This window comes from Carcharodon carcharias, chromosome 3 (genome assembly GCF_017639515.1).
Source record: "Carcharodon carcharias isolate sCarCar2 chromosome 3, sCarCar2.pri, whole genome shotgun sequence".
NCBI lineage: Eukaryota > Metazoa > Chordata > Chondrichthyes > Lamniformes > Lamnidae > Carcharodon > Carcharodon carcharias.
The window spans coordinates 192,616,373-192,641,626 of record NC_054469.1 but is presented as its reverse complement, the minus strand read 5'-3'; the positions used below and the strand labels follow the sequence as shown (position 1 = coordinate 192,641,626).

At 42.7% G+C, this 25,254-nt stretch overlaps 1 protein-coding gene across 2 annotated transcripts in view; it reads left to right on the top strand.

Annotated features, from left to right (window-relative positions):
* LOC121276214 (ribosome-binding protein 1-like) overlaps positions 1–24,774 on the top strand; it is a 51,377-nt gene extending 26,603 nt beyond the window's left edge. The window contains exons 3-4 of one of the 2 annotated variants that reach the window (XR_005942633.1): positions 3,103–3,239; positions 20,280–20,397. Coding sequence is in view for 1 of the 2 variants with exons in the window: in XM_041184381.1 (XP_041040315.1) it covers positions 3,218–3,239; positions 23,947–24,692 (768 nt within the window). In the remaining variant the exon portion in view is untranslated. Of the gene's footprint in view, positions 1–3,102; positions 3,240–20,279; positions 20,398–23,946 lie in introns of those variants that run through there. The other variant, XM_041184381.1, reaches the window with a different exon arrangement.
* The last annotated feature ends 480 nt before the right edge of the window (positions 24,775–25,254 follow it).

The window sequence follows — 25,254 nt, the reverse complement described above, 5'->3', positions numbered from 1 at the left end:
ACATTCTGAAGAAGATAAAGCTCCTCTTTTACTGTGAGCACCACTAGTCCAGCACAGAATGAAAAAATGTAAATTCAATAATCCAAAGGCTCTTTTCAGAGCCACTCACAGGATTTGTGAAAGAGCTGGTTACTTTAAGAGGGAGTCAAAGATGGAGTTATTGTAATGGTGGATTGACCTGTTTCTGATCAATTCGCTTGTGTTTCAGTTACCTATATGGTTTGCACTCTGCTTCTCTCTGGCCCAAACCGGCCCCTGGTCTCCCAGGCTTGCTGCTCCTTCAATCATAGATTCTGCCTCTGGAGAAGGAGCAAGGTCAGGAGAGGGGGAACCTGTGATGGCGGAGCTGGAGCCAACTTGCTCCACGCCAACCGCACAGCCCTAACGCGCTGTGCATGGGCTAAATTGGTGCAGTGTGGGATTTCCACCCTCATTTGGGAGGAAGTACTGCCCTCTGGAGCTGCTGGCCAATCTGAATGTCCGGCAGCTCCAGCATCCTGACAACGCCAAAAGTACATTAGTGGGTGCTGCTGGGGCTGCAAGCAAGCCTAAGAAAAAGATCCAAGCTAAGTATGGGCATGGGGGGTTTGGGCAGTTTAGAGAGGGGACAGTGGGTTGAGGGTAGTGTGTTTTACAGAGTAGGTTGGTAGAAAGAAAGTGGGAGTACAATCTTAGGAGGGACTGCACTCTAATGTGCAAAGGGCATCCCCTGAAGATAGCACCTTCTTTCCTTTCTTTTTCAAAAGTTTTTTCAAAAAACAGCCTGCCCACTCCCACCTGACTGCCTACGCCAACCATATGGCATGGAGAGTGTATTATCAGGGTCAATTAGCTTTCTAACAAGCTCAATTGACCCTTGATTATTAATTCAAATATGGCGGGCGGGCTGCCAATTTCGCCACCCGCCCAACCCCCCGAATAATGGGGGTGAGCTCGGGGATGGCGGGGAGGTAGTGGAGTTGCTAACCATGCTATTTTACATGCCTCCCTGCCAATAACACACCCAGTGGGGGAATGTAAAATCTAGTTTAACATATTCATTATTTGTCAAGTCACTGATGTTTGGGGAAGTACCTTGTTCAGGAAGTAATGTTTCTTCAATTGGGATGGTTACACAATTGTACTGCTCACTGACAGGGTTCGAGTTCATCAGGTTCAGTTCAGCAATAAGTCAAATTATAGATCTAATAAGGCTCTCAAAGGGAATTAATATTAACATATATTTTTTAAGCAGTGTTTACTTTAAATGCAACAAAAAAAACACTGCCACAATTAAAGGAAATGTAGTACAACATGTACTTAGTTTGATCTCTATGTCCATTTGATGAAGTGGAATACTGAATAATATCCAAGTAATTTACAGGAAAAAAATTGCTGGGTAAAGGATTATCACAATAATGTGCACATACTAATGGTAAATCTAGATAATCAACCACGGATTAAAATTTTGTTAATACCCTTTGAGGTGAAATAGCATTAATATTCAGATGAGCATGGTCACACATTAGGGATATAATGCAGGCATCAACTGTCACTGCCCATTACAGAACTCAAAAATAGAGTAATAGCTAACAAATTAAATGTCTTAAAAACATGAACTGAGTTAAGGGCTGTAATATAATTTTGGAATTCAGGTGACACTTCAAAAGCTGCCTGGACTTCACCTCCACAGTTGCACCCTCACAAATCAACTCACATATTTAGAAATAATGACAGAGATAATAATTAGTACATTTTGGTCATATTCTTGAATGAGTACATACATTTATTGAGACTAATTTGTTAAAGAGGCATTATTGTCACTTTTAGGAATAGCAAAAATACTTCATAAGTTAATCAATAAATAGCTTGCATTGTGGTAGACACAATCACAATAAAAATCCATTTATATAGCACCTTTAACCTAACAATTAAGTGACTTCACAGGAGAGTTATCAAACAAATTTTGATGAGACACGAAAGGAGAAATTAGAACTTGTGGGCAAAAGCTTGTTCATAGAAGTAGGCTTCACAGAGCATCTTAGGAGAGCTTTAGGGAAGGAATTCCAGGCCTAGGAGGCTGCAGGCACAATCACCAAATGTGGAGTAAAAAAAATCAGGGATACATTAGATGCCTGAATTGGAGGATCACAGAGATTTACGAGGGTAGTAGGGTTGGATGTGGTTGCAGAGGTCAAGGTCACAAAGGGATTTGAAAATAAGGATGAAACTCTTAAAATGGAGACATTGCCAGGCCTGAAGCCAGGGTAGGTTAGAGAACACAGTTGAGAGCTGGGATACAAGCAGCAAAATTTTCCATGAGCTCAAGTTTGTAGAGGATGCAAGGTGGGAGGCCAACCAACTGTATCACTCATTTCAGCACTGTGTTTGTTGGGATAACAGTGGTGAAAGCTGAATCTTTGTTATGCTTCCCTCAGTGGAAACTTTCTTGCCTCCAAGTTAAAAACTTGTGCATTCAGGTCACACTCCACAATTTGAGCAGATAATGTAGATTGACATTTCAGTGCATTAACTGAAGGAGTGCTGCATTGTTGAACATGCAGTTTTTCATGTCAGACTGCTTTTTCCTGTTCATATTAATGGAAAAAATTTTGTGGCACTTATCAAACAAGAACAGTAAGTTCTCTCAATGACCTGTCCGCATTCATCTCTCAACCATGACCACCAAAAGAAGTTATTTGATTATTCATCCCATTTGCTGTTTTTGGGATATTATTTTGTGCTTTTCTTAACAATTTACTATACTTCAAAAATAATTAATTGCCTATGAGGCACTTCAAGACATCCTGAGGAGTTGAAAGGCACAATATAAACATAATTCTAAAATAAAATTTTACATAAAATTTCACTATAACTGATTGCAAGTTATTTTCTGAAAAAGTATTGCTAAATGTTATGCAGAGCTGCACTGGTGGATAGCCTTTAAAATCAAAGGACTATGGATCTCTCACAAAAATAGTAAAACCATTCTAACTATAATTTCATTTGCCATGCAGTGAAACCTTATTCAATTGAAATATTTCAGGGGTATGAAAACGAGTCAGTTAACAGAAATAAAAAGGAAAGATTAACATTTATATGCTGCCTTATTACATTTCTCAGGAACCTCTCAAAGTACTTGCTACATAATGAAGTACTTTATGTGAAATGACTGTTATGTAGGCAAACACTGCAGTCAGTTTGTTTACAGCAAGATCCCAAAACAGCAACTGAATGAATGAGCAGTCAGTCTGATGCTGGTGAGTAAGACTTCCCTATTCTTGTACTTTTCACACTTGCAATAAAAGCTATCATGCCATTTGCCTTCCTAATTGCTTGCTGCACCTACACGCTAACTTACTGTGATTCATGTACAGGACAGCCAAATCCCTCTGAATACCAATATTTACCAATTTCTCACCTTTGAAAAAATTATGACAAGCTCCCACAGGTGTGGAGCAGTTCTTGAAATGGAAGCATGTCATTGCTGTGAAGACTACCAGTGTCTAATAAGTCACTGTCCCTGTGGCCTTAATCAGCATTTCCCCAAGGGAAAATTACAGAAGCAGCCAAAGTGTGGAACTGGATTTTGTAGGTGGGCATATGCTTGGACTGATGGACTATTTGTTGCTGCACAAACCGATTTTGCTAGCCAGAGTGTGGTGGATTCCTTTTATATGACAATCTGAACGTTAAAAAATACAGGGCAACTGTTTTTGGAAGAATTTGCTGCACTGTGTGATACTAATGTGTGAACATTATATGAATGAATTTTGCATTGTTTCTTTATTTACCTATTCCTGCCCATTTACACAAGTCATTGAGCCTTTGGCAGCCTACTTAGGGATAACTATTGATTCAACTATAGGTTTGTGAACAAGAAAAATTCACTTTCATGCTTTATGTCCAAATGCAGCAAGAGCCAAACAATGTCTTGGCTTGGGTGACAAGTAACACTGGGCAAGTAACATTCGCGCTACACAAGCGGCAGGCAATGACCACCTCCAACAAGAGAGAATCTAACCAATGCCCCTTGATGTTCAATGGCATTGCCATCACTGAATCTTGCACTATCAACATCCTAGGGGTTACCATCAACCAGACACTGAACTAGACTAGCTATACAAATACTGTGGCTACAAGAGCAGGTCAAAAGCTGGAAATCCTGTGACGAGTAACTCACCTCCTGACTCCCTAAAGCCTGTCTACCATCTGCAAGGCACAAGTCAGGATTGTGATGGAATGCTCTCCACTTGCCTGGATAGTGCAACTCCCACAACACTCAAGCGCTTGACACCTTCCAAGACAAAGCACCGGATTGATTGGCACCACATCCACAAACATTCACTCCCTCCACCACCGACGCACAGTAGCAGCAGTGTGCACCATCTACAAGATGCGCTGCAGGAATTCACCAAGGCTCCTTAGACAGCACCTTCCAAACCCCTGACCACTACCATCTAGAAGGACAAGGGCAGCAGATAGATGGGAGCACCACCACCTGCAAGTTCCTCCCCAAGCCACTCACCATCCTGACTTAGAAATGTATCACCTTCACTGCCATTGGGTCAAAACCCTGGAACTCCCTTCCTAACAGCACTATTGGTTATCTACACAACATGGACTGCAGCGGTTCAAGAAGGCAGCTCCCAACCACCTTCTCAAGGGAAACTAGGGATGGGCAATAAATGCTGGCCCAGACAGCGAAGCCCACATCTCGCGAATGAACAAAAAAAATTTATAATAATAATATTTGCTGAGTGAGTTGTTTATAGAAAGGAAGTGAGACATAGCTACCAATCAGCTAATTCAGGGAGGGAATTTTCAGAGCACAGGGTTTCCCATCCCGCCACATGAACAGTCAGCAAGGAATGCATCCCCATGGATACTGCTGTCATTTAACTCCCCAAGGGATGTTAATTGGCTGGAGATAATGCTTCCAGCACTCACTTGGGAGGAAGCCCCACTTTGGAGAGCTGTCAGCCAATCAGATTGGCCAGCAGTTCAGTAGTCCGAACAGCACCAGTGGCGCTATGGCCAGGAGTGGGACTACAAGCAGTTCCCAGATTCTAAGTTCTGGAGTCTAAGACCTGGTGAGTGCGGGTGGTCTCATGGCGGGGAGTGGATGCGAGGCTAGTGAGGTGGGGTGTGGGGGGGTGGTGTTGGTGGTGGTGGTGGTGGAGTACATGCAGGAGGTAGACATTGTGGTGGTGGGTGGGGGGGGATGGTGGTTCCTGATGTGGGAAGGAGGCACCCCTGCCTTGCTTCAGGGACCTCCCCCCTGCTCCTGAACTTCTCCCTCCAGCCTGAAAATTGAGGCCAAGTGTGAAATGGCCCTTAAGTGATTGTTAATTGCTCACTTATGAGCTTCATTTGGGGAAAGGGAAGGCAGGGCGACCTAAGTCTCAGCTGTCTCACTGTAAAATTACAGACAGGTCAGGGGTATATGGGAAGGCCATCCGGGGAATTTTATGAGCCATCCCCACCTGAAAACCAGCTGGCGGGGAGAGTAAAATTCAGCCCTAAGAGTTTCATTTGTGTGGAGATTGACTAAAAATCATTTTATATATCGATGATATTCACTAGAAAAATAGTGAGGACCAATTGTGATGTTGAAAAATTTGATCGGGCTGCACGAGAGTGATGGGTGGTGGGGTGGAAAGTTGTGAGGGGGTAAGAATTGTGAAAGCACAGGGAGAAGAGTTGTGGGAGGTGTGAGGGCTGTGAGAGTGGGGGAAGTGTTATGAGACCAGGGAGGGAAAGTTTTTCTTTATTTATTCTTTCACAGGATCTGTGCATCACTGGTTAGGTCAGCATTTATTGCCCACCCCTAATTACCTTTGAGAAGGTGGTGGTGAGCTGCCTTCTTGAATCACTGCAGTCCATGTGGTGTAGTACATCCACAGTGCTGTTAGGAAGGGAGTTCCAGGATTTTGACCCAGTGACAGTGAAGGAATGGTGATATAGTTCCAGGTCAGGATGGTGTGTGGCTTGTGGGGGAACTTGCAGGTGGTGGTGTTCCCATGTGTCTGCTGCCCTTGTCCTTCTATATGGTAGAATCATAGGTTTGGAAGGTGCTGTTGAAGGAGCTTTGATGAGTTGCTTCTGTATGTCTTGTAGATGGTACACACTGCTGCCACAGTGCGTCGGTGGTGGAGGGAGTGAATATTGTAAGTGATGGATGGGGTGCCAATCAAGTGGGCTGCATTGTCCTGGATGGTGCCAAGCTTCTTGAGTGTTGTTGGGGTTGCACTCATCCAGGCAAACTGAAAGTGTTCCATCACACCCTTGACTCGTCCCTTGTAGATGATGGACAGGCTTTGGGGCATCAGGAAGTGAGTTACTCACTGCAGAATTCCCAGCTTCTGACCTGATCTTGTAGCCACAGTATTTATATAGCTAGTCCAGTTTAGTTTCTGATCAGTGGTAGCCTCCAGGATGTTGATAGGGGGAATTTAATAATGGTAATGCCATTGAATATCAAAGGGAGATGGTTAGATTCTCTCATGCTGGAGATGGTCATTGCCTGGCACTTGTGTGGCGCAAATGTTACTTGCCACTTATCAGCCCAAATCTGCATGTTGTCCAGGTCTTGATGCATATTGACACAGACTGCTTCAGTATCTGGGGAGTCATGAATGATGCTCATCGTTGCAAACATCCCCACTTCTGACCTTAATGAGAGAAGGTCAATAATGAAGATATGTAGCTGGTTAGGCCTAGGACAATACACTATGCTGCAACAATTCTCTGGGACTGAGATGATTGACCTCCAACAACCACAGCCATCTTCCTTTGTGCTAGGTATAACTCCAGCCAGTGGAGAGTTTCCCTCTGATTCCCATTGACTTGTTTTGTAAGGGCTCTTTGAATGCCATGCTCAATCAAGAGCCACCTTGATGTCAAGACATGTTGCTTTCACCTCACCTCTTGAGTTCAGCTCTTTCGTCTGTGAGGCTGTAGTGAGGTCAGGAGTTGAGTAGCCCTGACGGAACCCAAACTTAGCAGATTATTGCTGGGTAAGTGCTGCTTGATAGCACTTTCAACACCCCGTCTATCACTTGATTGGCTGTAATTGGCTGGGTTGGATTTGTCCTGCTTTTTGTGGATAGGATATACCTGGGCAATTTTCCACATTACCAGGTAGATGCCAATGATGTAGCTGTACTGGAACAGCTTGGCTATAGGGGCGCGGCAAGTTCTCGAACACATATCTTCAGTAATATTGCCGGAATGTTGTCAGGGCCCAAAGCCTTTGCAGTATCCAGTGCCTTCAGCCATTTCTTGATGTCACATGGAGTGAATCAAATTGGCTGAAGACTTGTATCTGTGATGCCGGTGACCTCAGGAGGAGGCCAAGATGGATCATCCACCCGGCACTTCTGACTGAAGATGGTTGCAAATGTTTCAGCCTTATCCTTTGCACTGATGTGCTGAGCTCTCCCATCATTTAGGATGAGAATATTTGAAGTCTCCCACCCAGAGTACATTCTGTTCCCTTGCCACTTCTTCCAAGTGTTCAACATGGAGGAGGACTGATTCATAAGTTGAAGCAGGGAGAAAGATAGTAATCAGCAGGAGGTTTCCTTTCCCATGTTTGACCTGATGCCTTGTGACTTCATGGAGTCCAGAGTCACTCTGGTGGGTCTGCCCTGCCGGTGGGAGAGGACATACCCAGGGATGGTGATGGTGGTGTCTGGAACATTATCTGGAGGAGGGAAAGTTGTGAGAGCGGTGAGAGTATGTAGAGTTGTGAGACTAGGGAGGGAAAGTTTTAGGAGAGGAAATGTTGTGAGAGCAGGGTCTGGCGGGGAGAGGATGAAGTGTAGCTGTGAGACCAGATGGGCAGGGAAAATTTGTGGGGAGGCAAAGTTGTGAGAGTGTTAGGGGGAGAGGGGTAGCTGTGAGAGCAGGGATTGATGGATTTTTCCACAAGCATTTTAAAGCTCTAAAGGAAGCAGTGCTGGGACCTCAGAGCTCTTTCCCTTAGGTCACACCCTCCAAACCATGGCAAGAAAAAAAACCATGTTGCGTGTTTCGTGGGCACTCGGAACTGATCCCAGAGCTGTGCCACCAAAGTCTCTGCTTTACAGTCAGCATTGCTACCTCCGAAGACAAGGAACTCGCAACCCGAGTTTTTTTCATTCTTTCACTGGGCGTGGGTGTCGCTGACTAAGCCAACATTTTTCTTACCCATCCCTAATTGCCCTTTTGAAGGTGGTGCTGAGATGCCTTCTTGATCGCTGCAGTCCATGAAGTGTAGGAACACCCACGATGCTGTTTGGGAGGGAGTTCCAGGTTTTGACCCAGCAACAGTGAAGGAACTACAATATAGTTTCAAGGCAGGATGGTGTGTGGCTTGGAGCAGAACTTGCAGGTGATGGTGTTCCCATGCATCTGCTGCCTTTGTCCTTCTAGGTGGTAGAGGCCGTGGGTTTGGAAGGTGCTGTTGAAGGAGCCTTGATGAGTTGCTGCAATGCGTCTTCTAGATGGTTGTTCTGTATCTTGTTCTCACATTGTAACTGCAGTAACTTCAATATTTTCTGATCAACACAAATTTAAGATCCATACCACTATCCTTATCCATAGAGTGATTTTTTTGATCAAAGATATGTGCATATCAAGGACGTATTTCATCCTACTTTATATCCACTGGTACAGAGCAGAGTTGAATTGATTGTACAGGTATCTGTGCACTCCAGCCTCCATCCATCTTTCCTCATCTAAATCTATCACCGTAACCCTCCTATTCCCTTCTCCCTCCTATGGTTGTCTAGCTTCATCTTAAATGGATCTAAGCTGAAGGAAGACATTTTGGTGAGGAATGGTAGCAATATATAAATGAGCATTTAAAATGTGTTTCTATCTGTCTAGCCATACAAACAAGCAATTACAATAGCTTTGTTGGGTAATCAATCATTAACAGTTGGGAGGAGGGACAGTGCGGTTTGGAGACATTAGCTGTGTATTCAAAGCCTATTTTCTATTCATTGCTTTCCATAACGTCTAGGCAAATCAGGAAACAAATTGAATCAACTACCCAGCAAAATACTCTCATATTTGTGTGCACACACACACTCTTTTGTCTTCTACAATTTTGGTAGTCCTTTGAAGAAATAAGAAGAAAACCCAAATTGTAAAACCAGTCCAACCGTTCAGTCTCAACCTACAAAACAACCCAATTCATAAAACACTATCCAAATTATAATCTTAATCACAACACAACCCTCAAAATGAGCAAGTACAAAAGTTAGTATCCAATAAAAAATGCCTTCAGGAAAAGTATTTTAAAAACTGGCTCTTTATTATGCCATAAAAAGCAAGGCTAATTACATACAATCATACCACTTTGTGTGTTCAGCTGTTGCTGTCTTTGAACCAGATGTGAGTATAACAAATACTTTATAGAGAATGCCCACATTAAAGTTTTTCCAGATTAATCTTAGTTTGTTAAAAATGTAACACCTTTATTGAAAAGTATGACTTCAAGTGTTGTGGAGTAGATAGCCTGATTTGTTTACACATAGCAGGTGTACTATGCTTATCTTATATGTAATATAATATACAGCAGCTGTGGACATCTGTTTCAATTAATAATTTACCAGTATTACAAGATGCTTATTCAAATATTTTGTTCAGTGTTCACTGAATAATGGAGTAGTTTCTTTTCAAACCTTATCAGCACTGTGGCCTGAGGAAGACTTTGTTAACTGGATAATAATGCAGACAGGGACAATTATTAAAGAGAAAATGCCATTCAGATACTAAATAGCTGTAGTCCAGAAATGCAAATGAATGAATGTGAACAAGCATGGCAAGCTTTTTTTTCTATGCAAAAATTCAAAAAGAGTGGCTTGCCATTGGGAGAATTGGCAAATCCCTACACTTTACAGCAGGTTACTAATGGATGGCCAGCTGTCAGTCTTATTCAGTTTTGTCCAGTGTGATGCTGAGCAGAACCAGGTCAGACTGCCAGGTCACATTGTTCTGATCAGTCCCTGGGCAAGGTTCCCCCAATTTGTTAGGATCCCGGACGAAGTACCCCAAATTGTTGTGCTCCCGGGTGAGGAGGGATGTACTGACTTCCTTTCTTTATTCATCCTACTTAGCTGGTCACAACAAGGTTAATTTAAAAAGAATACCTTCCCTCGTGGTTACCTTTTCCCAATGCAAATGTATTTATATTTTTAAAAGGAGCCAATTTAACCAGGCTGTCTTGAGTCAAAGAAAGAGTGAGTTTATTAGGTACTAAACACGCGAAAAAATAATAAAAATGCAACGCACATACGCACAGATTAGAAATGAGAAATTGAGTCCAAAAATAAAAGTTAAAAAGATATACGAATCAGTCCTTTGGCTGGTCTATGAGGAGTAGATGATGAAACATTGAGGCCTTTAAGTTGGGGTAATTGCGGTAGCACTGACTTTGGCAGCTGAGCAGTTGGTTTGGAGATTCTTGGTTCTGCAGGTTAGCTGAAAGGAGTTTTCCTGTTTCCGTTTCGACTATGGCTTTTCTGACTTGTGACTTGCTTCCAACAATTAGAGAGAAAGAGTTTTTTACCTGCAATAACAGGGATGTTCAGTTGGTGTTCTTCAGCTGTGACCTTCACAGTGCATACACATCAGAACAGAACACCAGGCTAGCACACAGAATTAGGGTTGCAGTTGGCTTTTCTAAACCTCTTTCCTTGTGTATTCCTGGAAGGGAAAAAACAAACATGTCTCACCCAGATTTGTTTTCTTTTCAACTCAGTTCATGTTCACAACCTGGGATATAACTCAACAGCAGGTAGTTTCGGCTGAGATGGTAATCATTTTCCATTATCTCCGTAACTACAGCAGATTTCAGTTCAGTTTGCATTGTATCTTTTCCTTTGAAGTGCCTATGCCTGAAGTAGGCCATGTCACACCTTTTAGGTGTGACATTCCGTTCACTCTCAACAACACATAGGAATTTTGCAACAAGTGGTTATCTTACAGTCTCAGCCAGCTTTTGCTGCTATGTCCTTTTGTTCAAAAAATAAATGTCTTACTTAAAAGTTTAATATGTTAATAAGTAATTAGGGGATAGGATCCGTGGTCATGACAACACACACCTGAAAATTATTTAAGTGCAAGGTGGTATTGTAAGGGAGGATGTGACTATTTAATTTAGAGAGATGTATTTAAAAAGAATCTTAAGGAAAGAAAGAAAAGAAAAACTTGCATTTATATTACTTTTCACAACCTCAGGATGTCTCAAAGCATTTTGCAACCAATTCATCGTTGGCTGTCCCGCAATTTGAGGATGATGCCTACTCAGGGTCCTGATTTTCCGCCATGGCTCTTCATTTGACTAAATAGGCTGATTTGCAACCCTCAGATCTTTGGGCACATGGAACAAGACATCCCACAAGGTAGTGAGATCCAGAATGGAGGATTTGCTTCCTTTTCTTTCTTTCTTTGCTGCCACCATGCCTCACCATAAAGGTGTTTGGACTCAAAGCATGATGCAGCTTGATGGACCAATTGTTGCCATTAAACAATTGGTTGCAAGCTTCTCCCAGTCATTAATGTCAATGCTGCCATGCTTCAAGGAGAGCTTCAGATTGTCTTTGTAGCATTTGTCCTCCACTGGAATGCTGAACCTGAACTGGACTACCCATATAAATATTGTGGCTACAAAAGCAGGTCAGAGGCTAAGAATGCTGCAGCGAGTAACTCACCTCTTGACTTCCCAAGCCCTGTCCACCATCCACAAGGCACAAGTCAGGAGTGTGATGAAATACTCTCCACTTGTCTAGATGAATGCAGCTCCCACAACACTCAAGAAGCTTGACATTTTGTCCAGGACAAAGCAGCCCACTTGATTGGCACCCCATCCACAAACATTAACTCCCTCCACCACTGACACACAGTGGCATCAGTGTGTACCATCTAGAAGATGCACCAAGCCTCCTTGGACAGCACCTTCTAAACCCACGACCACTACCATCTAAAAGGGCAAGAGCAACAGACACATGGGAACACCCATGTGTCCTTCATGGGAACACCACCACCTGCAAGTTCCCCTCCAAACCACTCACTATCATCATTTGGAAATGTATCTTTGTTTCTTCACTGTTGCTGGGTCAAAATCCTAAAACTCCATCCCTAATAGCATTGTGGGTGTACCTATGCCACATGGACTGCAGCGATTCAAGAAAGCAGCTCACCACCACCTTCTCAAAGGCAATTAGGGAAGGGCAATAAATTCTGGCCTAGCCAGCGATATCTACATCCCATGAATGAATAAAAAAAACACTCACACCAGAGGGCAGTTGATCTTTGATGAGGTGAATAGCCACTTTCAGGTAGATTGTAAATGGTATAGGGGCTATCACACAGCCTTGCTTGCCAACAGTCTGGATTTTGAAGGCATCTGTTTCAAATCTCCCACTCAAGACTGGTGCAGACGGTGCATCATGAGGCAGTTGCAAGATGCAGTGAAGTTTTTTGGATATCCAAATCTTTGGAGCACAACCTAGGGAGCTTCACGATTTACTTTTGAACTGTAATCACTGTTGTAATCTCGGAAACAAGGCAGCCAATTTGCACATAGCTAGGTCCAGTAAAATACGAAGTGACAATGACATTTTGTCTTAAAAGCAAAATACTGCGGATGCTGGAAATTTGAAACAAAAACAAAAATAGCTGGAAAAACTCAGCAGGTCTGACAGCAGCTGCGCAGAGGAATACAGTTAACGTTTCGAGCCCGAATGATTCTTTATCAGAACTAAGGAAATATAGAAATAAGGTGAAATATAAGCTGGCTGAGGGGGTGGTATTGTCATGTTTGTTGAAAGATAAATTTTGGTCTGAACACCAGGGAGAACTTACTTGGTCTCTTAAAACAGTGCTATGTGATCTTTTACATGCACCAGAGGAGGCAGACGGGGCCTGGGTTTAACATTTCACACGCAAAACAGGATCTCTGAGAGTGCTGGCCATTTTATGTTCTAATAATATTTGCATAGAGTGCTGAATGTATCAGTTTTGCCTTAACTTACAATAAATTGTTCTGTAAAGCCTTTTTTGAATGGCTATGTACTTGTTTCCTGGCACACAATTCACCACGATAATAATGAAGAAATGTGTGTATCCCTCAACCATTTTTGCTCCCTCTAGGAGAATTTCTTGATACCACATAGCTATTTTTCACACACCATGACAAAAATACAGCATTTCCTGATATTTCGGTACATTAATGCACCACTTGAGACACTTTCCTATTCTTTCTTATTCCTCTATGAGGAGGGCAGCCTCCCTGTTTCTCTTATAAAGCAATATCAGATTGCTTTCTCACATTGAGTTTCACTGTATAACAATGAGACTCAGAGTTAAGTGAACAGGTTTACATGTGCATAACAGGTGTCTTGCACCTGATGCAGAACCTTTTCACTGTTTCTTGCAGGCCCCATTACTTAATATTCAGAAGTGTGAGTGTATAAGGGAGAGGTATCTTTGTAGCGAGCTAAATTCATACAAAGTAAATATATATTCAGTGTACAAACTGAACCATTCAACCAGGAGTGTCTTGGCTGACTTCATCTGGAACATCAGTAGGATATTATGATTCAACTTAGGCCAGGAAGTTGGGTGCAAGGAGAGGAGCGGGGAAGTCAGCTAGGATCAATGTTCCCTATTGTCATCCAATGACTTGCTGGAAAATGAGTACTAAATCAGGTTCAGCTCTAAAGCATCTCTTCTCCCCAAATGAAACAGTTTGGCAACACTAGAAGTCTAGGCTCACAAACAAAGAATGGCCTCCTTGTACAAGGTACTAGAGGCTCCCAGCACTTTTGGAACTGTAACCAGCATGAGTAAGCACCTAAAGAAGATCATGACAGTGATCTGAATGCATTGCCTGAAAAGGTGATGGAACCAGATTTAATAGTAACTATAGTAACTTTCAAAACAAAATTAGATATATACTTGAAAAGAAAAAAATGCAGGGGTAGAGGGAAAGAACAAGAAGTGGGACTAATTGAATAACCGTACCAAAGAGCCATCACAGGCATAATAGGTCACGTGGCCTTCTTCAAAGCTGTATGCTTCTAGGAAAGATGAGCAAACAGATATCCAACTTTCATCTGCTTCAGTTTGCTCACCTCTTGAAAATTCTCTATTGAGCAAAATCTGTACAAAGAACCCATTTTGCTTTGCTTTCAAAGCAAGACACACACCAGAAATGTTAAAAAGTCTGAGAGAGCCTGTCAGTCCAGTACAGGCCAGTGGTGTCATTTTTCATTTTGCAGAACAGATTGCAATCCAGATGCCCTTTGGTATAACATGTGTAATAACTTGAGATGTTGAGTTGCTGCTGTCTCATCACTTAACTGGAGATTAACTCATGGGATTAAACTTGGCTTTTTTCAAAATTGAAAATAAATCAAACACAGCTTTAAAAAAACTGCTACCAATGTACACCTTACATTTAGCTTAAATAGTTACACAGGAAAGAATCAATGGGAAATGTCAATTTTATTATTTTAGATAAATTCATCAATCAATGTTACTAAAATAGTTTTTTGAAATAATTTCTATGCAGCACAATCCACCTTAAGCTACTTACCTACAGAAATGAACCCATTTCATTTTATTTATTATCAGGAGCCTCACAATTCTCATTGCAAATCTGAGCTTTCCAATCTATTTAGATTATTAAAATATTATACATAAGACTCTCTACTTACAGTAAGCCAGTGACTACTATAAGACAGGATATTTTACCATGTCAGATAGAAGGTATGAGTGTGTCCCTTCAAGGCTAGATGAAATTTTTATGTTGTGGGTTCTTGAAATAATCACCAGATCAGGCCTTGTTTTTTTGTTGATTTTTTGTGAAACCAGTATATTCTTGGAGAGCTGGAACTGAACCAAGTAGCACATGTGAGAAAGAACTGAATGAAGAAGGTTGAACATGTAAACCATTGCCTAAAGTTTAAACTTTCCTACAGTTATACTTGGTTTCACTCTAATGTTTATATCCACCTTTCCGCACTCTGTAAGTTCTCCTATTCTACTCCAACACCAGCCATCACCCATTTCTCTGACTCCAGCTTTTTGTGCCTTCCCTCCTACCTTTGCTCTACCTTTCGTGACCATACTTTCAACCACGTATAGGCCCCATGCTCCACTATTTTTCTACATTACAGGTGATATATAAATGCACACTGTGGTTACAATGTTTAAACTTAATTGTCTGTGGTCTGTTGCAGGTCTTGAGCCAAGACTGGCAATGAATCATGTGGGAAAAATGGTCCAATCAAATGTGATAGAATAAATAAGGGTGACACCCTTAGAGAAAATATGTGATAGCATATGGCATTCACAAGAGTTTTAATATATTGCTAGTGGATGTTCAGTGTAATTGCTCAAAGTAAAATGCAAGATTTGCTTTGTTACCCATGTCTGTCATTTTTGTGATGCTGGTTTTTTTCCCTCTCTCTTCAGATTCTATTTCTCTTTCTATTCTTTGCAGTTTGGTCTCTGTATCTTATGCTTCTGTCTTTTTTGGTTCTTTCCTTTGTCTTTTTTTTCCCCTCTACTGCCTCCTTTATCATTCCTGTTTATTTGCCTGCTCTCTTTCTTCTTTTGTCAGTCAGGAGTTTGACTGCTGGTTGGTGGGAGACGCAGGCATTCATTGAAGAAAAGAGTTCAGTCAGGATTGTAGGTCAACTTTGGGGAGGGAGCACTCTGAAATGTAGAGCAACTGGATGGTATTAAAAAGCAATGACAAATGGGCAGTGTTATATCACACTTGTCTGCTCCCAATCCCACAATTGATCTCCTCCCTTCATCAGTTTATATCCTCCTAGCTCAACTTCTCACTCCCAGCACCCTGTTCCATTTGTCTTCCCGATCACCCCCCATTCTCTCTGCCCCCTCCCACACTTGACTCATTGCAAACATTCACACCTCTCCCTCTCAGTCTCTTATTTGAACCTGTCAGCAAAATCAGCTCAAAGCCTTCTGTTACCTCTGTTCATTAACCTCCTATCCCACACAGACCTTCTGCCTTCTCTCCAGTTTTCCAACTGTGTGCTCTTGTCTCAATGTTCCCTTATATGCCAACGCCTGCTTAAAATGAAACAGTGCTAAACATCCGAACTAAGCTCCAGACAGCATCATTATGAGGGATAAGTTAGAAGTCACAAAGAATTTTGAAACTTATTAACATCTTTTTGTGGGTTTTTTCTCTGTCCATTTCAGCACTTCTTTTTAAACTAATGAGTGTTGATGAATGCTAAAAAGGACCCCGACAGTATGAGAGGTGAATTATGTGAGCATGCCAATAACAGTCTCATTCAAGTGACTTTTTTCAAATAAATGGCATTGAAAATGAATGGAACTAAAGGAAGTTAAAGATGATCCTGATTCTTTATAACTATTTTTGAAGAAGTTTCTTACGGTGGGAATCTAATATATTGTAGTACAACTTTTAGTCATGAATCAGCCACCTTGGTTTTCTGCTCATTATCGATGTTTGTCATGAAATGACACAGATAAATCATAACAGCAGATGCTTTTACCTCTATAATTAGAGCTGAGTTTTATCCTTTTCACTAACATGCACACAAGAAGTTATTGGTCTATACATGTTTAAAAAAAAGGGTAGGGTACACCACTTCCACTTATTGCTTTTTACATGCCTCAAAAGAGCTATATTACGTAATCATGCTGTTTGTATTTAATTATATAGCATTTTAAATGTTATTTTCTCTTCCTGCTTATTTATCGTGGTGGCATAGAAACAGGGTGCAGCTGGAAGCAACAGTAATGAAGACAGGTGTTTCACAGAATTGGTCCTGGTAGCAGCTGAAAACTGACTAGATTCCCTTCCACCTTCTCTGCCCCTCCCCATGGCCCAGACCAAACCTGAAAAAGATAATAAAGCAATTGGCTCCTATACATGTACCAACTTCACTCAGAATCGACATTAAGATGTTTTTGAGGATGACCCCCAAGAGTACCTAATCTCCCATTCTGCTTGGGACTTGAGTCAGCTCTACTTGGCACCTTTTTTTGACAGTTTTGCCAAAATTGGGTGGGAAGAGAGAGAAAGAGAGATAGAGAGAGAGAGAACACAGCAGTGATTCTGGGCAGCCCTGATTACATCACATTACAGACTAGTTCCCACCGTTCTCATGCATCTATACATAACTCACAGAAATCATATGAATCACAGTATGAAGTTCTCCAGATATAAAGCTATTCCACTGGGCCCATCTCACTAGCTCCCCCTGTGCTACTTCTTGCTGCATTTAGGTCAGCAGCCCCTGCCAAAAAGGACATATGAAGCGCAGTGCCTGTTTTGCAGAGACAGCATGACCACCTGCAACTACTTTTAAGTTGTTTTTTATATTGCAGGACCGTTTTGGGAGAGCAGGTGCTATGCTGGCCTTCTGGTAATATTTAAAGTTCCACCTGGGCAGTTAACAATAAAGTAGATTGCCACTGTGGCCACAAGAAAGTAACTAAGACAGGTTATATTTCTATATAATACAGCCAACATAAAATGAACTAAAATTTGCCATCAGCTGCTGTTATAGAAGCTAAAAATATATTTGCACTCCGCACTGTACCTCTCCATTGCCTGCCTCAGCCCATCTGCTGCTAAAACCCTCATGTTTGCTTTAGTTACTTTCAGACTCGACAATTCCAATGCTTTACTAGTCAACTTCCTGTTCTCCACCCTCCATAAACTTATGCTCATCCACAACTCTGCTGCATGATGGAGTGAGGACAGAAAGAGAATGAAGTGTTGAGCAGCTTGAGTCATGAGCACAAGACAGTGTGAGAGAAATTATTAAGGCAAATTGCTCTTTTCAAGTTTCCCAGCTATATCCACCAGAGCATATTTTTCTCCCTCCTCCAATAACCCCCCTCTCTACTTGAAGATGCTCATTCATTCTGTAGTATGGGTCCAGGGGTCATAAGTCACCCTCCAATATCTCACCCAAGTGACTATTCTACATGCACTTGTCTGGATGATACCTGTTCAGGAACCTATTCAACCATGAGGGATTTTTAAATCGTAATGATTCCAGTATTCGCATCCACAAATGTGCATTTTCCAGCAGTGAATGAGCATTGAGGCTGATTTTTCCACTCCCTAGGCCCAGTGGGCTATTTCATTGCAGCATCTTTCGTGTTGTCCTGGCTGAGTTCAACTAACCACCCAAACCAGGGATCTAATCAGGGATATTCATGCTTTTGCCAACTGAATGATTTCCATGAACACTTAAAACTGCAACTTGTTTGGATCAGAACATTAGAAAGGTCAAGGGTTGGAAAAGGCCATTTGACCTACTAGGAGACTGGCTGCAGAAGATAAGTGAAAATATGGCTCCCACACACCTTGCTGTGAAAATGTAATTGTGCATCTTCCTGTCCAGGATATACCCAACACTATATTTATCTCTTCTTTTCTGATTTCTTTCTTTTTCTCTCCCCCTTTGTTCCTCTTACAGTTTTATATTTCTGCTTTTTTCTTTTATTTATTTTCACAGCCCAACTGGCTACGCGTCCAAGTTATCATCTTGTTTAAATTGCTTCCTCAGGTTGAAAACTGACAGAAAGAAAAATAACAATATGGTATGGTAGGATAGTAGTTATGTTACTGGATTAGTAACCCAGAGGCTTGGATCAATGATCAAGATTCATCAGTTCAAAATGTCATCATGCCAGCCGGGCAATTTTAGTTCAGTTACTTGTATAAAAATTTGGAATTCAAAAAAATGGTTGGCCTGAATTTTTCCGATGACAGGGTCTCGCTTCCTGTCATCCGAAGAGTCGGCAGGGAACACAAACCCACCGACTCTGAGTGCCCCGCAGCATTTCACGGCCAAATGAGCATTAAGTGGCTGCAGGCAGGACTTCTACCCTCACTTGGGAGGAAACTCCGTCTTAGAAAGTGGCCGGCAGCTCTCCAGTTCCTGCAGAGACAGAGCTGCAGTGGACAGGGAAGAAATGCAGGATGACACCTGAGACTAAGTCCAGGCACCAAAGGCCTAGGTAAGTTCAAGGGGTCCCAGGGTGGGGAGGGTAGGGAAGGCCTGTGGGGGGTGGGGTGGCGGTGGTGGGTGTGAAGTGGGCAGTCAGGATCTCTGGGGAGAGGCCGAGGAAGGGGAGGGAGGTCCGATGAAGGGGGGTGGGGGGGTGGGGGGGGCACCTTCAGAAGGGAACTTCTGATGGAAGCACCTCCCTCATCCTGCTTGAGATGTAACTGTGTTGATTTTTGGTCTTCCCCCATGCAACTTCAATCCTCCTGCCAGCCTAAAAATTGAGCCTGGCCAGGAAACAGCCCTTAAATAGCCAATAATTGGCAAATAGAAGTAGTCAACAATTATGGCGAGGCTGGGCTTCCCGCCCAAGGCCTTGCCCGCCCCAGCATAAAATCGCTGTGTGGTCAGGGTGGGTGGGAACCCGGGTGGGAACCCAGAGGGAGTTTCATCTCTTCAATTTCACACTCCTGCTACCTAAAAACCTGCTGGTGGGGGAACCTGAAATTCTGGCCCTAGTTTCAGTAATGGTGGCTGTGTAGAAGCCCATCTGGTTCACTATGTCCTTTAGGTCTGACCTATATGTGACTCCAGACCCACAGCAAGTGCTTGCCTGTGAACTGCCCTCTGAAATGATGTAGCAAACTACTCAGCTGCATTCAAGAAGTTGGTTCACCATTACATTCTCAAGAGCAAGTAGGGATAGGCAATAAATGCTGGCCTTAACAGTGACACCTACACCCTGTGAATGAATAAAAACAAGGCTCAGTTTGCTATAAAATTAAGGTATCCTGGTAAATCATCTAGACTGTGCAGTTTTAATGGGGCACTTTCATTTTTTGCTGTTGATCCCATCTGGTGTTCTTTCTTTGGAGAGCAAAAGAAAACAAATGGAAACTAAGGAATCACAATTGGCTGGGATACTGCAGGCAAGAGAGTTGATAAACCTTTAGTGTGGGCCAGATTCTCTTGAGGCCCATATAATTAGTACACTGGTCTACAGGTTTATTTAGAGCTCTGTTTTTGTGATAACACTTATTGCTTGGAACCAAGGGCAATTTTTAAAAAGTGTTATGACTCCGTGCCAACAGCTGCAACTTTTAGTTTTCCCACAATTGTCCCTTAAGTAGTTCTTTTTTTTAATTTGTTGTCTATTTCCTACTATTTGGACTGAGGCACTGCAAGGATCCTGATACAACCAGGGCAAAATAAGGACAACATTTTTTCAGTTCAAGCACACTTGCTCTTAAACTTATGACCTTTTTCTTGTTACAGTTCCTGAGGAAATTTCACAAATTGCAGTGGAGTTTATGTTGCATTTCTATTCTGGAGAATCTATGAAGAGGTGGTGAAAAACTTGAGGTTTGAAGTCTCTTGTTACAAACAATTGAAAGATAGAAAATAAAAACTTAGCCAATTGGAATAGATCCAATTGCTTTATATCTCTACCTTTCATATAGATATATTTTTGTAATCAGCTGGAATTCTTGGTGCTATGGAAATCAGAAGGAATGATGGCAATTAAAGAGCAGCAGATTGAAAGTCATGTATTACACTTCTACACACGAGATCTTACCTGCATTGTATAGAAAAGTTCACTCCCTCCACCAGCAGCAAACAGTGGCAGCAGTGTGTACCATCTACAAGATGCACTGTAGCAGCTCATCAAATTTTCTTCGACCACACTTCCAAACCCGCAAGCGCTACCACCTAGAAGGATAAGGGCAGCCGATGCATGGGAACACCACTGTCTGCAAGTTCCTTTCCAAGCTACTCACCATCTTGACTTCACAGAATTATAGAATCACAGAACTGTTACAGTGCAGAAGGAGGCCATTCGGTCTCTACACTGGTTCTCTGAGCATTTTAACTTAGTGCCAATCTCTTGCCTTTTCCCTGTAACCCTGCACATTGCTAATATTTAAATAATTATCCAATGCTCTCTTGAATGTCTCAATCGAACTTGTCTCCACCACACTTCCAGGCTGTGCATTCCAAACCCTAACTACTCGCTGTGTGAAAAAGTTTTTTCACACCTCGCATTTGCTTCTTTTGCAAAAGACTTTAAAACTGTGCCCTCTGTTTACGAGCATGAACAGTTTCTCCCCATCTACTCTGTCCAGACCCCTCATGATTTTGAAAACTTCTATCAAGTTGGAACTTTGAACTATATCACTGTTTCTTCATTGTCACTGGGTCAAAATCCCTTCCTAACTGTACTGTGGGTGTACCTACATCACGTGAACTGCAGTGATTCAAGAAGGCAGCTCACCACCACCTTCTCAAAGGTAATTAGGGATAGGCAATAAATGCTGGCCTAGCCAGTGACACCCACGTCCCAAGAATGCATAAAAAACTTTGAAGTTCACTCATGTAACACATCGTCCTTGATAATAAATATGACCAAAGGCTATCTAATTGACTGTACCAACACAGCTAGATATGCCCTCTCCTATCACAGTGTGCAATTTTTCTTCTTTATCCTCTCTATATTTTGAATGTTTGTTACTTTTGAACATTTTATTAATGCCTGAATATTTGACTCCAGAATTGATATAACAAAAGGTCCCATTCTGCTTGAAAATTATTGAAGAAGATTTGGCAATCTCTCAACAATCCAATTTTCACAGAGCAGAAGCAAACATTTCATGGTTGGTCCTAATGTATCATTAACACTTCATCTCTTCCAATTCCTAACTAGTAACAGAGAACTTGTTTTAAAAGGCATCAACCACAAATTTCATTAATTTTTTCCTCAAAACATGTTTTCTCCCCATCAAGTTGTACAGAAAAATCAGAAAAAGTTGCATAATTTTACAAACTGATACTTTTCAGTTTGATGCAGGCCTTGATTTAAAAATGATGGAGGAAGCCAAAATCCAGAAGTCCTGTCCCTATACATGGCACCTATCATTTTCATGTGGGCAGGAATGGGCTGGGTTGGGATTTGCCTGTGTGTTTCATTGAGGCAGTTGCCAAGTTAAAACAACAGCTGCCCTGAGTCATATCTGATTTTCATTTGCCAGGGGTGGAAAACACAACATGTGCTGCTTAGACCTTCTAGGAACAGGTCTAAACTTTGCAGAGTCTTTTGGAGAAGTGGGGTATCCTGTTGGAGAGGTAGGGTACCCCATTGGATATGATCCCAGGACACCTTTGCAGGAGGTCAGGTGTCTTTTGGGAGAGGTAAGGTGTCCTTTGGGATTGTTAAAAGTGGACATGAATGTGCATAAAAAGTGCATGAACTCATTGGAACTGTGAAGAGATCTGTCAAGAGGAACTGTCAAAAAGTGTCAAAAAGCAACTGTCAAAAGCAACTATCAAGCTGTCAAGGCATTTAAAATTCCTGCCCTTTAAATCTTTGAAAAAAAACTGTGTGGGTTTTTAAAGAAAATCACTGTTTGCTATTGCACTCCGTCTGTTGACATAAGCCTGAGGACCACCATTACTGGATTTATGCTGGATGATAGATTTTGCAGCCTTCCACTATCACAGTAGGGTGCTTTCCATCTCAGTTTGTTTGACAGCTCCAAGTGGTTATAGACTCTTTGAAATGGGACTATGAATTCCAATGCTTACTTTTATAAAGGATTAAGCATTTTAAGATTAAGAACTTTATTTTAATCTCATTATGGCTCCTGAGGTCTGCCTATGGTGGATACAGGATGAGTTGGCATAGTAGATGTAAGGGCAAAGGGTGGTGGATGGAGGGGCAATGGTTAGCATAAATTGGCACAAAGTTGCATAGGGTCTATAAAGGGACATGAGGGTGTGTGGAGGGCATAGATTGGCATGGAGGAAGTGAGGGTTTATGGAGGGGGATGGAGGGCATAGGTTAGCATGAAGGATATAAGGGGCCATGGGAGTGTGGATAGAGAGATTGAGGTTGCAAGGGTTGGCCTGGATGGGGCATAGGGAGTGTGTCGGGTGGGAGGAGGGGTCGGGGGGGCTGGGGTGGGGGTTATGAGGGGGGTGTGAGGGCTGAGGCCTGGAGTGCTGTTTTTTGTTTTAATTCTTTTTTAAAAATCTTTGACAAAGCACCAGTGCACTCAGGCAGACCTTCTGCCCAGCCCACCTCCACACCCACCCCCGACATCCGCCACACTTGCTCCGGGGTCACCAGCTCAACTCCCAGGGAATCCCTCCACCCCGGAACAAAAATCTCAACTTCTGTGGCACTTTCTCCCCGGTTGGGTTTCTGGAGCCGGGAAATGTCCTGATCCTGCACTCCTGGCCCGGGACCCAAAACTCAGACCATGCTGTCATATTTTCGTATTTTTAAAGCTAGTTTGAACAACTACATATTGATTGAATTAAGTTTCAAAATAAAACAAGTGTATTTGAAAAAGTGATAAATCAAACCGTAACTACGAGAATCCAGTTTAAAAACCTCAAATCTTCTGGGTAATTCTAATGAAGTTGTTGACAAGATCGATAATTTATTTAAAACAAACCTCTCAATTAAAAATGAAACAGATTAAGTATCTGAACCAGACACAGTAAAGGACCATCACACCGGACCAGATAATGGACCATCACAACAGACCCAAAAAAGGACCATCAGGCCTGACCCTAATCAAACAGAAGAGCAATACAAACCTTTCTGGATTACTATCATCATGTTGCCTTGTTGCTAATTATACTGAGTTTCTATTTGATGGACAAGATTGAAGGTTACCTTGACATTCCAAGGTGACATAGGGCAAGCTTCAGTTCTAACCCCATCTGGAAACTTCCACTATCTGTTTGAGTCTTGTAACTGCCCTGCCTCGAAGTATGCAGTGAATTACTTATTTATTGCCCATAATAGTCAAAACAGGATAGTAGTTAAAGGAAAAAATATTTTTATTTTCAGTGGAATTACCAGGCATCATAATGTCTACATTAGAACCTGTATGTATTTGCTTAATGAAAGTTAATCTTTTGCTGGTTAATATTTCAGGAGTGCTTGGGAGAGGATGGCAGACCAGGAATTACAGCCAAAGAGAGAAGGCATGCAAGAGTGAGCTGGGGCAAATAAACACTGGAGATGGGCAGCCTAGTATCAGAGCAAAGGAGAGAAATCAGAAGTGGTTACAGAAAGAAAAGGGCAGGAGTTGCCTGGTAAACCAAAACAAGAATGGTAGCAGCTTGGAAAACCAAAACAGGGAGCAGCAGCCTGGAAAACCAGAACAGGGAGCAGAAGCAGCGGCCAGGAAAACCCAAACAGGGAGCAGCAGCCTGGAAAACCAGAACAGGGAGCATCAGCAGGGAAAACCCAAACAGGGAGCAGCAGCAGCTGGGAAAATTAGAACAGGGAGCAGCAGCAGCCGGGAAAACCCAAAGAGGGAGCAGCAGCAGCTGGGAAAATCAGAACAGGGAGCAGCAGCGGCCGGGAAAACCAGAACAGGGAGCAGCAGCAGCCAGGAAAACCAGAACAGGGAGCAGCAGCAGCTGGGAAAATCAGAACAGGGAGCAGCAACGGCCGGGAAAACCAGAACAGGGAGCAGCAGCAGCCGGGAAAACCAGAACAGGGAGCAGCAACAGCTGGGAAAATCAGAACAGGGAGCAGCAGCGGCCGGGAAAACCAAAACAGGGAGCAGCAGCAGTCAGGAAAATCAGAACAGGGAGCAGCAGCAGCCAGGAAAACCAGAACAGGGAGCAGCAGCAGCCGGGAAAACCAGAACAGGGAGCAGCAGCAGCCGGTAAAACCCAAACAGGGAGCAGCAGCAGCCAGGAAAATCAGAACAGGGAGCAGCAGCAGCCAGGAAAATCAGAACAGGGAGCAGCAGCAGCCGGGAAAATCAGAACAGGGAGCAGCAGCAGCCAGGAAAATCAGAACAGGGAGCAGCAGCAGCCGGGAAAACCAGAACAGGGAGCAGCTGCAGCCGGGAAAGTCAGAACAGGGAGCAGCAGCAGCCGGGAAAACCAGAACAGGGAGCAGCTGCAGCCAGGAAAATCAGAACAGGGAGCAGCAGCAGCCGGTAAAACCCAAACAGGGAGCAGCAGCAGCCAGGAAAATCAGAACAGGGAGCAGCAGCAGCCGGTAAAACCCAAACAGGGAGCAGCAGCAGCCGGGAAAACTCAAACAGGGAGCAGTAGCAGCCAGGAAAACCCAAACAGGGAGCAGCAGCAGCCAGGAAAACCAAAACAGTGAGCTGGAGCAACCTGGAAAACAAGAGCAGGAACAATCTGGAAAAAGAAAACAGCTGCAGAGCAGCCTTCAACAGAGTCAGAACTTCAAAAAATAAGACTGAGAGGAAGAGGATTT